Source organism: Saccostrea cucullata, unplaced genomic scaffold (genome assembly GCF_032062105.1).
Source record: "Saccostrea cucullata isolate Sc308-1 unplaced genomic scaffold, CSIRO_AGI_Scuc_v1 ctg12710, whole genome shotgun sequence".
Lineage (NCBI taxonomy): Eukaryota > Metazoa > Mollusca > Bivalvia > Ostreida > Ostreidae > Saccostrea > Saccostrea cuccullata.
The window spans coordinates 1-18,909 of NW_026921308.1; the positions used below are offsets into that span (position 1 = coordinate 1).

The 18,909-nt window shown below is 32.2% G+C and overlaps 2 protein-coding genes across 2 annotated transcripts; both read left to right on the forward strand.

The window, feature by feature from the left end:
• Positions 1-956: 956 nt before the first annotated feature.
• LOC134259682 (uncharacterized) lies at positions 957-12,229 on the forward strand (the record flags this gene model as incomplete). Its single annotated transcript, XM_062742278.1, has 10 exons — positions 957-1,163; positions 7,888-8,142; positions 8,255-8,539; positions 9,015-9,152; positions 9,593-9,710; positions 10,385-10,455; positions 11,020-11,192; positions 11,317-11,404; positions 11,822-11,895; positions 12,155-12,229. Coding segments are annotated over 10 exons (1,484 nt in total), but the record flags the coding sequence as incomplete, so codon positions are not given.
• A 135-nt stretch (positions 12,230-12,364) lies between these two features.
• LOC134259684 (receptor-type tyrosine-protein phosphatase mu-like) lies at positions 12,365-17,132 on the forward strand (the record flags this gene model as incomplete). The annotated part of the gene is made up of 7 exons (XM_062742279.1): positions 12,365-12,562; positions 14,579-14,707; positions 15,114-15,259; positions 15,934-16,069; positions 16,544-16,684; positions 16,787-16,880; positions 16,976-17,132. Coding segments are annotated over 7 exons (963 nt in total), but the record flags the coding sequence as incomplete, so codon positions are not given.
• Between the last annotated feature and the right edge of the window lie 1,777 nt (positions 17,133-18,909).

Sequence of the window (18,909 nt, forward strand, 5' to 3'; positions counted from 1 at the left end):
ATTCAGGAAGCTTTACATGGTCATTAATCAAGTGAGCTATCATTTAAATCTAACTTTACCTGACACTGTCCATTAAGTTAAACAATACAGCTATTGTTTCCATCCCGCACTTTCTGGACAATCAAGTGTGTTACGTTATTATAGTAAATACAAAACCATCAATTAGATAAATGAATCTATATATAAAATTGGATAATATACTAATGTATCACATTTGTTTTATGGATATTACTGGAGTGCGAATAAAACAAAGTAAATTTACAATCCAAAAATGTTTGCTTTATCTAAGATTTTTGTGTAAATTAATTTTTTTTAATTCATTTGGTTTTATGAATTATTCATAATTTATTCATTAATATAAAAAAATGGTCCTTTTGTAGATTGATTGATTGATTGATTGAATATTGTTTAACGCCGAGTCGGCAATTTGTCAGCCATGTTTCGGCGGTCGTAGAAACAAAATCAGAACGTTATACTCAATTTCAATTGCAAACAAAACTTTTATATTCATACATCGTTTTTATTCAAAGAGCAATACGATCTATTAGGATATGCAAGTTGAATGATTTAATTTATTTTAAATATGCCTGACCAGAACATAGACTAGAGACTCTTTCTCTTTTAGATCAACATTCATTCTTCGATCATTTACACTCTCTGCATGAATTTATAAAAATGGCGTTGATATTTTCTCGTCTATGGCACTTTAGTTTTCTTTGTTTGCTCTGCACCTGATTCTTTTGTTTCAATGAATTTTTACTAAAGATTATTGTTACCATTATCATTAATGACTGCGTTTTTAAAGGCTAGAAAACATGTCATGAAGGACACAATAACAACAGTTTTGTAAGAGAGAGAGAGAGAGAGAGAGACAGAGAGAGAGACAGAGAGAGAGAGACAGAGAAGGAAACAATTGACTAAGTACACAATTTGAATAATATATGATTTCTTGACAGAAAACTTAAGTCGAAGAAATGCGACATCCGTGTCACAGAGTTCGGACTATAGAAATCAAACTGCTAAATATGGAATAGACGGGAACAAAACACAAAAGGAAAATTCTTGTGCCCACACAGCTGTTAACAAATCGGAAGCTTGGTTTCAAGTTGATTTAGGAGAACCTTTTAGTCTTAAAACCATAAGGATAGTTTACAGAGATGAAGGTAATATTATATAAAATCAATAGAATTAAAGACGAGAACGTTTGCTTTTGCAAGCAGTAATCTGCTAGTACTACAACTGTTACTACCTCTATTTCTTATTCTTCTTCCATTACTACCACCGCCGCCACTAGCATTACTACTACTATTTCTACAATCCTGTGGTCCGTTGTGTATCATTAATTAAAGTTGAGCATAAACAATAACACCATGATGATATTTACATTTTAAAATGTTCTCTATGTAGTATGAAATGTCTGCATGTGACATCAAATACTGGGAACGTGATTTAAGAGATCAGTGAGAGGAAGCAAGGGCCAAACTACTAACTGCAACTGCATACATTATAAGGAAGTACAATTCACGGGATTTGTTATGTGGATTTGTATGATTGTATGATTACTGTGGTCGTGCATGTCACTCCAACTATGTGCTGAAAGACAGCCCTAGCTTGTGCGTTAATATATAAATGGTGCCTGTTTTGGAGGGTAACATTTGAAATTGACACCCCAAGGAAAACAATTGTCAACCGACGCGTCAGCGGAGGTTGACAATGGTTTTCCGAGGGGTGTCAATTTCAAATGTTATCCTCCAAAACAGGCACCATTTATTTTATTATACTGAATGTCTTATTGATTTAGGACGTCAGCTAAAAAAAACCGTCGATCGTCTTTACGTTCATGTATAGAAAGCTTTCACACTCACCGGTTCACTTAATCTCCTTGTTTGATTGATACTCGAATTAGAGTCATTTATCATATAAAGTTTCGTTATTTCTGTCTCGCAAGCATGTTTCTTACACTCGCAAGCATGTATCGTCTGTCGTTTGTTGTTTTCAAGTAAGCTATATCGGACGCAAGCTTTTATTGACGTCACGTTAATTCCGGTTCTTTCAAACGCGCAACTGACGTTTTGAGAATTCTACGGTGAACCGTACGCGCATAATTTCCACGCATGTGGCATTACCGTTGTGTTACCCGTTGTCACGTGTGTTGCTAAGGCTCAGGGTAATCGAAGGGATTGTTAACTGCGTCTAAACCAATCAGATTATAGTATTTAACATGAAAGTATGATAAAACAATTTGACCCTATTTAAAGTTTCTTTTACCTGGCCGAAGAAAAAATGAAATCTCAAGGATAAGTGAGGAGTTATCTTTACACTTAATTCTAATTTTTGAAAAAAGTCATATTTCCGTTCTTCAGTGCAATACAGAAGTGTATGGTATTACCAAACAACTATAGTTTCCGGGTTTGTATAAAGTATTATGTGGTTTTTTTTTCGGTATATAATGATTAGGGCATGAGACATCTATTTTCCGAGATTCAATTTAGGCACTCTCAAACAAAAAAAAGTGGGTTTATTTAAAATTTTAATTTAACGACAATTTTATATATATTTCTTTAAATTTTGAAATAGCTATGGTTGACCTATACGTATATAAGCATGTTCATAAATGACAAATGCTGAAGAAAGTTAAGGTTTGCGGTTTGAACCCTTTCAACAGATGATGAAATAAAATAAATTCATTGCATCACTATCAGATTATTAAAATTTAATTTGTTTAAAGATGGAATAAACGTTAAATGTATTTTTACAGGGAATATTTGAATCTCTCTCAGCTATATCATTCAAACATATGTTAACTATACTTTTTAGATGACATTTTGTATCATTTTTTCTAGTGGGTTTGAAAGAGGCTTCTTTTAAAAGCACATGGAATCAAAAGCCAACGTAAGAAATAAATAAAATCTGTCTGTTTGAAATATTTTTATTTCCAAACGAAACATTTGACATTGAGATTTTAAATAGGAATTTCAGGTAGATTTAATGCTTTTATTGATTTTGAGGTCAAATTCTTGCAAATAATTAAAAGAATTTACTACAGTTTCCTATAGTTATTTTTAAACTTAATATATTTATTTCTATGGTTAACTAAGAGATTTAAGAAATGTTAAAACCAAAGATTATTACTGTTAAAATTCGACCATGATTATGTATTTCGGAAAAAAAGTACGTGGGTCATGCAAAAATTTGTAGACTTTTGTCATAACTTTTTTTTTTTAATGTCATATTGCAATAAAATTTGGACACACATTTAAATAACAGATTCAAATGATTTGATTAAAAAATTGGATTATGTCTCCATTTTTATAAAAAGTATCAGATATTTAAGATGGCAAAAATGGGATCACTGAGCAGGATCAAACTTGAGTTATTTGCTAATTATAAACTTTATAAGGTATATAGCAATACTTTAAATACAAGTGATTTGCGCTTACATTTAATAAGATTCAAATCTTTATATTTATCACTGATCTATTTCATCAGAATCTAAAAGGTAGTTAAATGCATTTAAAATATATCTGTTTCTAACGATTGACTTGATTAAAAAGAGTAAAAAACAATGACGGCATGGGGTAGCGAGTTACAAAAAAATGTTTTGCATTCGGAAACCTCTAAATAAACTTTTTTGAAGAAAAAGTCGTGCATTGTATATATCATATCAGACAATTTTTGCGTGGTAGAGATTTTGAATCAGACGGGGACGGACTCCGAAAAATAACGGATTATAGTGTAAAATCTTATCAAAAGAGATAGTGACGTCATGAAATGCGATGTGCACGTAACTGTTGCGGAACAAGAGAAAGCAGGGATACGCGGGAAAGAATTTGAAAACATTGATAAATATTTACATTTATTACATATGTTTTTTGCGCATAAAGTAAATGGAAATCTATTGCATTCAAAACACCATAACACAGACAGGGTGCCAAGAGGTTACAGCATGCGTTTTAGTTTAACGTCATAATCGTTGTTCGCAATGGAATTGCAAGATCAAAAGCGAAAATCCAAAAATCACGCTCAAATTGACCAGAAACTGTTACGTTGGCTGATCCATTAACTGAAGCTAACACGAACGATAATACATATGTAATTGAATAGAAATCACATTTGCAGTTAAGGTAGAAAGTTCAAAATTGTAAATATAAGTAATGTTTCATTATTTTTTGAAAGATCTAGTCTCATAACTGCAACCGTGTGTGCCAAAAATTTTCATAACGCGCGTTATGAAAATTTGTTGGCACACACCGATGCAGTTATGAGACTACTCCTTTCAACAGATAATGATTCATTGCTTAATTAAATTTACCCTACTCGAACAAGTATTAGCAAATTAGGTGTCAATATTATTGATATGATTTAATAAACGGAGCAGTCACCTCAAACCATGTATAAAATGAAAAGAAGAGTAATTTTGAGAAACTTTCTTCACATTGTTATTTGACGTTACACACGCATTCTCAATTTATAGTCTCATTTCGCTTTAAATAATGTACCGCGTTTTAAGTAATATAATATTTCAAATAAATTTTATTTTCTGCCACTCATATGAACCATTGTTGGTTGTTGATTAAAATGCAACAATTGTTTGTTGTAGTTTGAATGACTGTCTTAGGAGAAAATCACATTTTATAGCAGAAATCGATATTTACGTTACTGTCGCCGATCATCGTGTAGTTTTTATTTTAAACCAAATAGAAGTTTTAAATCATTTACATATCTTTTTCTTAGTAAGATTGTCCTACATTTGCGTTATATTTTCTGAATATCACACCCTTCACACATATGCGTGTCACAAATTTTTAAAAGTTTTAATATATTTATCAAATTTTGATGTCACCGCAGAATTATTACTTTTCTATTTGGAAATTCAAAAGGACTGGAAGGATTGATGAACTGACTCAATAGAACTAAGTTGTAACTTTTTAACATCATGAACACCCTTTCTATTGCATGGAATGGTAAAAAGGACACTCTTTATCTGTATTTATGAACAATAGCCCCCCTTTTCTTATAAGTCCAATGGTTAAGAAATTCAACGATATTTACGTGTTAGTATTTATTCACAAATTAAGTAAGAGAACTACACTGTTCCCTATGGGTCAAATTGCCTTACAGTCAAGCACTAGAATATGCCTTTAATTAACAGTGGAATAATTGAACAATGGCATTAAAAGTTACGATAAATCTCAGAAAGATATTTACGTTACCGATATTTACGTTACCATGTTTTAAAGTAAATAAGTATTAATTTCCAAAGCTGTTTGAACAGATTTGCGAGTTTAACTTTTATGATGTAAATATTAAGAACATGAAGAAATATACACTGTTTCTTAAAATGTCATTTTTTTTTTCTGTAACAAGAGTGCAGAAATGCAAATTGAAGTGCACATGCAAAGGTGAACATTTTTTACTCAATATCTTGTGCATCTGTGTGATTTGAAAATTGAATTGACATAATATTATTCACAAGTAGAATTGTGGTTTAATGACTGATCCTTCCATTTTGAGCAATTGGTTAATATTGCATAGTTTCAAGTGTAATGCACGTTATCATTCGGAACGTAAATCTGAAACAAAACTTTCTTCAAGTCTGTATTTTGCTGTTTGTTTGAAATGATAGTGTATTGTCAACTTAAATAAATGGTTATACACACTTGAATTGTATACCAAGCTTAACATTTTGAAGGAAAAAAAATCATTTTTGTAGGAAATATAATTCCAGAAAATAGGCGCTGCGTTGCATGCAGTGCGGGGGGGGAGGGGGGGTTCTACATCGGGTAAAAAAGAGGGTGTTGGGTGTCAAGAAACTGGTTAAAATTGAATCCATTTCCATTTTTGTTGCTTTGCAAGAAATACAAAAATTAACATGTATAAAATTGTGCACCTGATTTTCCCATTGGAATTGTTGCTTAGACATATAACGTATGCGTCCATGCTTTAATGGTACTGAAAATTCAATTTACGTTATATGAACATAGAATGTATATTGCTCTATAGAGCACATGTGATATGCAACTTACTTATTGACAAACCTTTTAAGGGTGATGGGCAATCTTTGTTTAATTTTTGAGATTTGACGATAAAGTTTTCACAAACAATTAAACATTTCAGACATGTAGCAACAGAGGGGGAGGGGCAGCCCCCCCCCCCACTTTTTTCTCTAACCTTACTTCAACTATAGTAAATGTTCAGTGAAAGGCTAATAGCCCCCACCCCCACTAATTGTGAAGTACGGAAAATGTAGTGTAATAATTGGTACTGAAAGTAGTTGGCATAGAAAAAAGTTCGCCTCCCCTCCCCCTCTAGGATTTTCGACTTTGTGCAAGTTTTCTCACACCCCCCCCCCTTTTTTTGCCTTGTCAACTTTCCAGGTAAGTAAAAAAAAATATCTGGCTGCCCCCCCCCCATCCACTTTAAAAACGATGCTACGTGGCTGCCTTTGAAATAATCAACAGATTAAATGCTGGAGGGGGGGTTATGAATTACATGAGTCCTCTATAGATAAATCATAACTTGAATTTTCAATTCAAACCTTTGTAAAGGTGTATATATAGATAAGAAAATTCATAAAAATCAATAATTTGAAATAATATAATCATTTTTTCCCCGAAAATACCTTTATTTTTGTGTGATATCTATGTGTGATATTTACGTGATATTTAACAAACACTTCGTAATCAGGTAATGGCGAAATATTTAACCTTCTTATATTCTAAATAATGTGCGTTTCTCTGAGCAGATTAATAAGGAATCAATTAATGTAGCATTTTAGGGAATATTGTCATTATTAAGCTTATCATCGGATGTGATAAAACTTGTTAAAATAAAAAGAAAATAATTTCATTTAAATGAAAATTATATCCGTTCTATTTTTACTAATAATTGAATTCAAGATTCTACACCCCTTTTACAAATGTGCTTCAACGGTTTCATAAATGTTTATAGTTAACAAAATTTGATGTGTATTATATTGATTTTGTATTTTAAAAAAATTCTTTCGTTTCCAAATATGGCTTTTCAACATCACGTAAATGTCTTGGTGTAAAATTAGCTCTCCAACCGTTTTAATTTCGAAGGAGGCCAACAAAACACAGCATGAAGTATGTAAATCAAATTGCGATTTTTAATAACTATACACTTTCATGTTTCGAATGACGTATAAAAGTGTTAATTTCAGTTCACTAAATTTTTTGACTTTTCCCAAGATCGAATTGGTACTATAAATTGAGAATGCCTGTTCAATGTTGCTTACCTTACTCCCTGTGACAAAACATGTTGCTTTTAAATTTTTGCAAACACAAATTCCATTTAACCAAATAGAACTCACGTATTGACATACTAATTTTTTTTCACATACATGTATGAAAATGGGTTGATCTTTAATATTCTTCTAAAAATAATATGAGGAGAAACATAGTCTATGTATATTTTTTAATAACTCTCATACTATTTACGTATCAATTTATGTTCAAAAATGTATGATAATATAAATTGATGAACATAAATTAGAGCAATTTAATATCCATAGTAAAAATACTTCGAAAAGCTACAGTTAAAACTTCGATCGATATATAGCTAATCGATTCACTGTGAGTTGGTTAAGGTCTAATTCCAAAATTTCACCGGTGAAAAATTTCGTTTTTGTACATGAATAGATATTTATAAAATATTTCCAATTTGGTTTTAAAAAAGTTGACGAACATGAAAACATTATTTATAAGAGAATGCATCTATCCTAATTTCACACCCAAAATACAAATGGCCGTATTTTTTTTCTATATATATTTTGCTTTTTTTACCTTTTCCTGCGGGTGAAAACACGCGTACGGCAGTACACATACATGTAGCTCTAAAATAAAACAGGTTTTTTTTCAATTTTAGGAGAAGGTTATTGGAGGCCATATCGCTTTCGATATTTTTACCTTGATGTGTCCAATTCTTCTATTAATGGGTCAACAACAACTGAGAGGATCACATGTTACCAAGACAATACAACGATCCCCGAATTACCTCCAAGCATAATCAATATAACTTGTCCATCCGTTGCGAGATATGTCATTGTACAGAATGATTATTTTGGTAATGACACACATTCAAAAGGACCAATTCTTGAAATCTGTGAAATCGAGATATTTGGTAAGAATGAATTTTAAAGATATTTTCTTCAATTGACATATGCATGAAGCAACAATCAAACGTACAAATGAGTATGCATTGCATTATCTATTAAGGAATTTATACGCCATAGGTTGTAGCATCAATTGTAATGGAGAATGTGGGACGACCGGATATTGTGATGAATGTAATGCACATCTTTGGGGAGAGAACTGTAATAGTTCCTGTCCAGAACATTGCAATGGCGGTATATGTAATAGAACTACTGGTAGTTGTGACCATGGGTGTAAAAATGGATCATGGGGTATTTATTGTAATTTGACATGCAGTAAAAATTGTGCAAATGACGTCTGTGATCTGAAAAATGGTAGTTGTGTGAATGGCTGCAAAGGAAATTTTGATGGAGAAAAATGTGGAGGTTTGTTTTAGATATACATTTTCTCTGATAATGTCTTGAAGGAAACATTTGTGAATATTTAATTTTATTGTTCTGAATCTCTTTCATTCTAAACGAAATTTGTTTTACACTTGTGCTGTAATATTCTCGATCTGAAATGATAAATTTTAAAAATATGTTTCAGAAATCAATGACATGAGTAACACTACGTTTTATTTGAAGAAGTTTTTCTAAATATCATACTATAACGTAATTCTCTTTTGTAAGCAGTTTATCAGCCCTGTTATATATTCATGCTAACAGTATACGTTATATGTCTTTGCATATAAATGCGATTTTTTTTCATTTTCTTTCTGAGACAACAGTTATGATTATTACCTAGGTAGAATATTAAATAATTGTATAACATTTTATCGAAATGTTATAACGTAAACTTTTTAACATAGAATGTTAAAAAAAAGCCCTAGTTGTACTGTTTTTCTTTGAAATATTTAAGCTTGTGATGCCTTCCATTATGGAGAAAATTGTGAACAATCTTGTGGCGAAGGCTGCATAAATAACACTTGCTTTGCAAACAATGGCACGTGTTCATTGGGGTGTGTCGAAAACTTCGTTTACCCAAAATGCAATTCAGGTATGTGGTAAATCATTTAAGAAAGACGACATTGTCCATTTTTACATGACTTAAAATCAGTATATGTAATAACAATTAAAAGTAAGTAAATAATGTTAGGTTATCTAAACATTTCACAAAGTACACTTGTTTTGAAAGTCAATATGAAAATAGAAAATTAACAATGCATACTTTTACTAAAGGAGGGATTCTTTTCATATTTATTGGTTTTAGAAATGTTAAATTTTCACAAATTTAGGAAAAAAAGAAATGTTTTTGCTTACCTCCTTACATTTATTTTGAAATCATAATATTTCTGTTAACTAAATGATGGTACCATATAAGGTCTATAATTCTTTTCCTTTTTATTTTTGTATTCTGATATTTGATTTTCTTTAAATAAAGCATCCTGCATTCATGCACGTCTAGATATGTCACAATGTATTTCTTACTAATCCTAGAGTATCATTTAATAACCCAGTCAAATGAAGAAACAAATAATGCGCCATATATTGGAGTTGGCATCGGAGCATTCCTGCTTCTAATATTTGTGCTTTTTGGTGCAACCGCTGTTTACAGGTATGTGTGAAAAAAAATCATACGTATCAGGAACATTAACTTGCAATCACCATTACAAATTACAACAACATTTATAAAGGTTATTGACTGCACCGTTAGCATTTTTAGTTTTTCAACTTCATACCTATGTTCTTTGATGATGAAAGACGTTGACTGATGTTGTTTCATTATAAGAAACAACAAAATCATTATTTCATGTCTACGAGTTCTTGCACTGTATTATTGCACTGAGTCATTGTTTTAATGGCAAAGTTAATATTTGAATTACTCGTATGATTCTCAATTACCAAGTGAACAATAGTCATTCTTGGTTTTTTTTCAGCATGCTTCTTTATCTGATTTTCTGAAATACATGTACAACCATATTGATAAGATTTCCATTTAAAAACATTTTACCTTACCAAAAACATTAAATTGGTAAGTTTTTGTTTCTATACAAAAATGATTACAATACGGTAGCTTCATTATGTATTAAAAGGATTATTTCGTTAATATGCTTCGAGCTTGTCATTTTACGATATGTGCTCCATAAAACATTTTTTTTCAATTGAATACTATATCAAAGAACAGCAATGAGCAAAGGGTTAGGACAAGCACATAGTCGACGTCTCTTTTTGTGCATAAAGTAGCATGTAGAAAACTTTATTATAATGTGTCATTATATTTAATTCAAGGTTGAGAAGAAAAAAGAAATCGAAGTCTTCAAGCATTGTTGATGTCAAAGTTTCAAAGAGAGATTTAAAAGGTGCAGGATTTAATCATTCAGAAATTCTCTATATTTAAGTCTTAAATCTTATTTATGAATTAGAAATGCAACAAAGTAGCTTGTGTCAAAAATGTACATGTTGACCATGACTTTCTTTTGTTTACAACAAATAAGGAAAATAAGACTAGTAAATTGATTTACTGAGCTCATACAAATGTAATTTACATAAAAACATTTTGAAAAGAATTCTAATCATGAATTTAATTGAAATTGTTATTTTATGTCAAACAAAGAATGTCTGGCTAATGAACTGATCTTTAATTATCCAGTTTAATTAAAATAATTATTTGATTCGCTCGTATACTCGTTACATCTAACAACATTCCATAAAGGGTCACGTCAGAGGTCAAATTCGGAACAACTCTAGACTTCTTCGCTTCAACAATATACGATGATTTTGCAGGCAACGATTTGATTGATTGATAAAGTTTGAACTCTGACACGTCCCTCAATGGGATGTTGTTAGATGTTAGTGTAGCGAGTATACAAGCAGATCAAACATCTAATTTTAATTAGATTGTTTATTATCTATCCTTATCGTAGCACTTGGGGATCAAACACATGAACCGGAAGTTGACGACCCGGAAGTAAAAATTCCAGATGTATCTGTATTTAAGAATAATTCAGTTGTTAAGGATAATGTCGTAACTGACCTATTACGTGTGATCAAAGACAACAAAGCAAGTCAGAATAAAAGTTTCATGGAGGAATTTAAGGTCGTATTAGTTAGATAAATAATAAAGTTTGGAAAGAAAATGTTTAAAAGAGGGAAATATATTTTATTTTGTCTTAAAAAAATCATTTTAATGTAGGAACATTGATTTTATTTTTATTTATCAGAGTCTTCCTCAAGGAGAAGCATTTAGCTGCAGAGTTGGTAGACTGGAAGAGAATAAATCCAAAAATAGATATAAATCAACCTTTCCTTGTAAGAGACTTTCTGTTTTGAAGGAGCTGGGTGGTCGTGGCCATTTTTAGACTATTTCGATTTCCTGTAGAACAAGAGCTCCATATCAAGATATACAAAAATTATCAAACTTTAAAACTAATATGTATGAATTTTTTTTAGTCAAATGATACTTGACAGCTAAAGATATAATATCTAAAAATTTAACTTGTACCTTGTGGTTAATTTGTTATTAATTTGTTGACTTCAAGCCTCCTTAAATGAAAAAAATGGTTTCATGTCCAATTGTTAATTTTCAAAAGAACTTCTGATGTTACATTCATAAGAATAAATATAAGGTTATCCATTAATAAATACATGTACAATGAGCGAAGAAAATTTTAAAATTTGTTATAATTTAATACATGTAAATTTGATAATATTTTTATAATATTTCAGATGACCATTCTAGAGTCAAATTATCTTTAGAAGATGGTTTTACGTCTGATTATATAAATGCAAATTACATACAAGTAAGTACTGATAATTGTTGATAGTTGACCTGAAATTTGAAAAAAAAAGACTCAAAGTAATAACCATTTACGTTTATCACGTATACTTAGTATGATTAATCAGGAAAGACTTGACATTGCTTTCTCCATTTCACATACAGAATCGTATTGTAATTTAAAATAATAATCTCCGCTCTATCGGTCTTTATAATTATACATATATACAAGGCACTTTAAATTCAATATGCATAAAAAATACATGTTTTCGAATTTATTTCAGAATTTGGACCGAAAACTTGAATACATTGCAAGTCAAGGTCAGATAATAGTCAATCTTTATCATTTAAACGCTTAAGTTCTCAAGCAAATTGTCTACATTAATCAGGCATTTAGAAGACTAAAACTCGTGTTCAGTAAAATTTAGAAATCAATGTCCCAATAAGATGTTCTAAAGGGGGAAATTTTTTGATTATTCAAACGACTGCATATTTATTTTAATGTATCTTATATAAATCTCACAGTGTGTATATTTCATCAGGAAACCATTTCTGTATTTATTTATAACTTTGATTTGACTAATGTACAAACAGGACCGAAAGAAAAGACTTTGATAGACCATTGGAGAATGATATGGCAAGAGAATATTGAATACATTGTCATGCTGACGAATCTTATTGAGGGACCAAAGGTTTGATTTTTAAATTCCCTTTTTTATGAATGAATCAGAAAAAAAATATACATATATTAATATAACAGTAGCTTGCTCCGAAGGGTCATATCACGTCGAATTGACAGGCGCTGATCATCAGATTAAATGAGACGCTTAAAACCCTGTCACACCGGGGCTGCGTCCTCACGGCGACTGCACGGCGTCCTCAAAAAATGCAAAACGCCAAGGTGATCGCAGTAGAGTCTCCTACAGCGCCGTGACAACGCGGCGAGATCTCCACTGAACGCCGTAGGGTCGCGGAGGGTCTCCTAGAACGCCAGGGGACGGCGATCACTTTGGGCATGCACAAAGTACGCGCCGTGTGATCGCGGTCTGACAAGAACGCAGTGGAAACGTAGTATGATCGCAGTAGCAGCGCGGTGAGATCTCCAACAACGTAGTGGTAGCTCCGTATAAACGCCGTGAAGACGCACATGATCGCGGCACGAACGCAGTGATAGCAGACTGCGCTTCCACGGAGACCTCACGGAGATGTCGCGGAGTCCTTGGAGATGTCACTGCGTTTTTATCGCGTTATTACGGCGCTTCTAATGAGATTTATCGTCTTGTGATTTTTCGACTGCGATTACACGGCGACAGCACGGAGTTGTCACTGCGATCATTGCGCTCCAACGGCGTTTCTACAGCGTCCGTTGGCGATCAAAATGCGCTTTCACGGCGTTGTTAGAACGTTGTCAGCCAGCTCACAAAACAAGAGCAATGGGATCATATTTGATCAGCAATAATTCCAACGTATTTGTTGCACTGGAAAAAAAATGGAAGAGAAAATAACGCCAGAACTTGTTCTGTTGTTTCACTTAAATTTTGTAGAAAACTTTTCGGTGTGTTTATTTTTTTTACATTCTAAATAAAATAAAGAAAATCTAACAACACAACTGAACCGATGAAATTGAAAAAAAAGGAGTTTAATCATAAAACTATTAATAATTTAGTACTAAATTATTTAAATATAGAACATTTTTAATTATTAAGAATATTTCTTGGCATGATTAGAAGTCTTTCCATCGTGTAACTTGAATTTTTAAACAAAAATGTGTCACATTCCTTCTGAATATATATCAATAAGTATAGAGCGCATTGTGAACGTATTGTGAACGCAGCCAGCGCAGTGAGAACGCCGTGAACACGAGGTGAAAACTCCTAACGCGCCGTGGAAACTCCGCGGAAGCGCAGTCAATCGCCGAGAGATCTCCGTGGGAACGCAGTAGAACGCCGTGGGATCGCCGTAGAATCGCGTCCGTCATCGTAGGGACGCCGTGAGATCTTCATATTGTGAAAATTTAACAGAAATTTGTGCAATTTTCCTGCGATTCCACGGCGATTTTAAAAATTTAACAACGCCGTAAAGACTCCGTGTGAACGCAGTTGGTGTGACAGGGCCTTTAGCTTCAAGTTTGATCTGATGATCCGCGCCTGTCAATTCAACGTGATACAACCCTTCGGATCAAGTTACTGTTATGATATTAAATTTATTATATACCATCTTATAACTAGTTAAATATATTGAAATTAACCTGTAGACATTAATTATATAATATTAATCCATTAAACAAAGCATAATAACAAGGGACTTTTTAACGCGCAAGAAAAATAACGTTATATTTCTGCGTACTACGTCTTCAGTTTCTGAAAGTGGTGATATGGATTCAGAAAACCACCGTATGGTGATCCTGAAAGTCGGATAACGACGTCACGTGATTGCATAAAATCATCAGTAAAATTGAGCGATACACATTAGGTGTATAATAAAATGAAGCATTCTGTTTATTCTTTCCCCTTTTCAGTTATAAATTGCAGTCTGACATTTTTATAATTTATCAAAATTATGAAACAATTTGCAGAGTTGATTTATGTAAATATTTGTTTATTTCTATACAGTGTTTATTATCTATTTTTTTCTTATCTTAATTATCATTTTTCATTTATTTTTTGAGCCATCGAAAATAGAAAATATCAAATTCAATTTGTTCACAGAAAAAATGTCATCAGTATTGGTCAAATGAAGACGAAGCATTAGAATTGGAGCCATTCTCTGTTACTCTGGTTGAGGAAAAGGTGTATGCATATTACGTGATCAGAGTTTTGAATTTAAAGAAAAGGGAAGTAAGTACATGTGTTATATGTGATGCTATAAACTTGTATTCTTACATTTTTTAAAAATTAAATCGTTCCTTCATTTACTCTTTATTGTATTTGTACAAATTAATGCACCTGTCTAATTTAATTTTAATGTATTATAATTATATAATTATTATATTAAGTAAAACAAACAGGTCTTAATTTCCTTCATATTTCAAAGTAAAAATAAAGTATATGTCTTATAGAAGATTCTCTTCTTTTTACACAAAATTTTATTCACAAATAAAAGTGAAGGGAAGTGATCAGCAGAAAAAGTCTACTTTAGCCCGACTCCGTATTTCATATTAGATTGTTTACCATGATATAAAAGAGGACAATGATTTTACTAGACAAAGAACGTATTTGACATAATTTCTTATGTACTTCCTAGGTAACTGGGTCAAGGACGGTCGTGCAGTTTCATTACACTAGATGGCCAGATCATGGGACTCCTAATCCACTAGATCTTGTAGTTTTTCACAGAAACTTTAGACACAAGGTGACCCGATCTCAGTATCCGATTCTCGTGCATTGCAGGTAAAACAAAATATGAAAATAATTTCTTAGAAAAACCTAAAAAAAAAAATGGCTAAACTCTGAGCCCATTAGATACATGCCCGGTTGCAGATGTGAAGCATTAATGAAACCAATTATAGAGAGAGAAAAAGAAAAGGTGGAACAATTTTAAATTGTGAAAGTATAAAAATATTATTATTATTATTATTATTATATTATTATTATTATTATTATTAAGAAAAAAATGTTATTTTTGAAGATTCATGAGATTATGAATTACGACGCTTCACGCCGGCATATTTCATGAAGCGTTTTAAAAAATAAATTTAACAAATTTCAGCAGATTCTGCCTCTTTGCAAATGTTTCCATACTTATCACAGTAGACTTTTTCACATTATTAAATATACATGTATTTTGTTCCTAAAAAAGAAGATTTTTTTCTTGTTCATACAATATCATCAGCCCGCATTTGCTCTTTCAATCTGAAATTCAACTTTTATAAAAAGAACAACTTTCAAAGAACAACTTAGGTGAGCTGATTTATGATTCGACATTCATTCATCTGCAGTACTTTTAAGTCTGTTTTCCTCCAAAAATGTTAATGTTACATGCATGAATTGGCTTCTAATTGTTCATTGTTCCTTATCTGTTTAAATGATATAATATATATGTATCCATAACATGAATTTTTCAGTGCTGGAGTAGGAAGAACAGGTACCTTTATTGGCCTTGACGTTCTGTCAAGGTATGGGAAGGACAACGGCAAGGTCAATGTCATAGAGTATGTCAAGACCATGCGTAGAGACAGGATGACAATGATACAGAATGTGGTATGTTTTTATTGTTGAAAATGGTCAGGATAATCATTGAAACCTCTCTCTCTTTATCTCTTTCTGGATGTGGTTTGTGTGTTCGTTTGTATGTGTCCTATTTTTGTAATTGTGTGTGTGTGTGCGGGGGGGGGGGGGGGGGGGGGGGGATGAGGGTGTATGTGTGTGTGTTTACCTGCAGAAATAAAACTTTTTTTCTTCATAATGCAATACATATTGAATACTGAAGGCAGATTTTTTTCTCCTTTTGTTAGAAAATATTTTGTCCCGTTTTAAATCCGTCCAGTTACAGATTTTTTTTAAAGAAATCATACTGTGGTTTTTTATTTGCCCCGTCTTAAATTTAATTTGCCTCCCGGTGAGTAGGACGAATAGGGCAAACATTAAACGGGACGATTTTTGTTTCTGTTAACAATAAGTTATATTTTCATTTGCAGTTCAAGCACAAATATTTAAATGCTAATATATTTGTAGGAGCAATACATTTTCCTGCACCATGCGTTGTTTGAGTTCTTCAGGCGCCAAGGCAGAATAATCAAACGAGAAGATTTTCTGAATGTTTGTTGTGGTAGTGCGAATCGAGAAACAATGAAGGAAATAACAAATGAATTCAATGTAAGCAACATTTATATTTATATGTAGAGTGAGTTCATATATCTTTCTTTTATTTTATAACAAAAAGACTGGTAAATTACAATTTTTTTACCGTTTTATTAGGAACTTTCCACACTAAAGCCAGTCTATGATTCGGAAGATTTTACGACTGGTTTAAATCATCTTCATCTCAACAAAACTCAATCAGTACTACCGGGTAAGCCACACTAATATGTGCGGAAAAAGAATTTGATAATTCATGAAATGGTTAATTTTAAAATAATAGTATTATAATCGATTTTTTGAATGCAGTGGAGCAGTATTTGGTGTCTTTGAGTTCACACGTATCGGGGAGAGATGCTTACTATAATGCAGTAACTGTTTCGGTATATTTACACTTTTTCTCTATTTTTTTCTTAAATCAACCATAATTTTATTTACAAAGATTTCAAACCAACTTGATTTAATGGTGAACGAAATACCTGTGGATTGTTTTTAACTCATTTTCTTAAAAACTACTTGAGAAAAAAGACTAATATTGAAATCAATGAATGATCCCTGTAAGAAAAATAAAATGATTTCGTCATATTTTGCGGAAATATATCAGAGAATCCTATATACAAGTCACTGGGGAGCTTACATTTTAGAACGTGTTTACGCTAACTAAATGCATGCCAATAAAAAAGCATGTTATAGCCTTTTATTAAATGTAGAGTAACCTGTGTTCCATACATAGTAGAAGGCTGATATTTGAAAATATATATACAGACCCTAAACCGTGCTACTACACCACTTGATCGGTACGCTTTGTGCACGGAACGGTACGCTTTGTGCACGGAACAGTATGCTTTGTTCACGGAACGGTACGCTTTGTGGACGGTACGTTTCGTTTCTTGCACGGAACGGGTCGTTTTGTGAACGGTAAGCTTTTGGAAACGGTATGCAAAAGGAGTGGGCGGAGCCTGTTAGCTTTAATTCTTGATTGGCTGCTAAGAATTAATTCATTTTAAATGACTTTTGAAGTACTTAATTCACGTATATAAATATAGTTCCGCTATTAAAAATTTAATTTTTCGGTTTCAATTTAAACATAAAATTACACTACAGAGGCGATGGAGCTAAAATGAAGAAAAGACATCATCCCACCGATGTCTTGGGCATTATGAGTAGATATGAGTATTAATATATATATAGAACTCGTAAATATTTCTGTGCTTATTTTTTACGAATGCTGAACCTTCATTTTAAAAAGGAAAAGAAAAATGAAATGAAATAATAAATATGACTATTCCTGCTTCATTTTTTATTCCTAGTTATAATATATGTTTTTTAGCTCTACTGGTCAGAGACCAGAAGAGCTTATGCGAAAGTAATGCGTCCGGCGTCCGTCCGTCTGTCAGTCTGTATGTCTGTCTGTCTGTAAACAATTTTTCAAAATGCTACTCCTCCTACAGCTTTGATCTGATTTCAATATAACTTGTCACACAAGTAGACTACACTAAGATACATAAATCTGTGTATCGGTTTTTGATTTCGACGAACGGTGTTGGCGTTGTTACTAAAAGTAGAATTTTCTGTGAAATTCTTTCAAAATGCTACTCCTCCTACAGTTTTGGTCTGATTTCAATATAACTTGGCACACAAGTAGACTACACTAAGATACATAATTCTGTATATCGGTATTTGATTTTGACAAACGGTGTAGGCGTTGTTACTAAAAATAGAAATTTCTGTGAAATTCTTTCAAAATGCTACTCCTCCTACAGTTTTGGTCTGATTTCAATATAACTTGGCACACAAGTAGTCTACACTAAGATACATAATTCTGTGTATCGGTTTTGGATTTCGACGAACGGTGTTGGCATTGTTACTAAAAATAGAAATTTCTGTGAAAGTCTTTCAAAATGCTACTCCTCCTACAGTTTTGGTCTGATTTCAATATAACTTGGCACACAAGTAGACTACACTAAGATACATAATTCTGTATATCGGTTTTTGATTTCGACGAACGGTGTTGGCGTTGTTACTAAAAATAGAAATTTCTGTGAAATTCTTTCAAAATGCTACTCCTACAGTTTTGGTCTGATTTCAATATAACTTGGTATATAAGTAGACTACACTAAAATACATAATTCTGTGTATAGGTTTTTGATTTCCACGAATGTTGTTGGCATTGTTACTAAAAATAGAAATTTCTGTGAAATTCTTTCAAAATGCTACTCCCCCTATAGTTTTGGTATGATTTC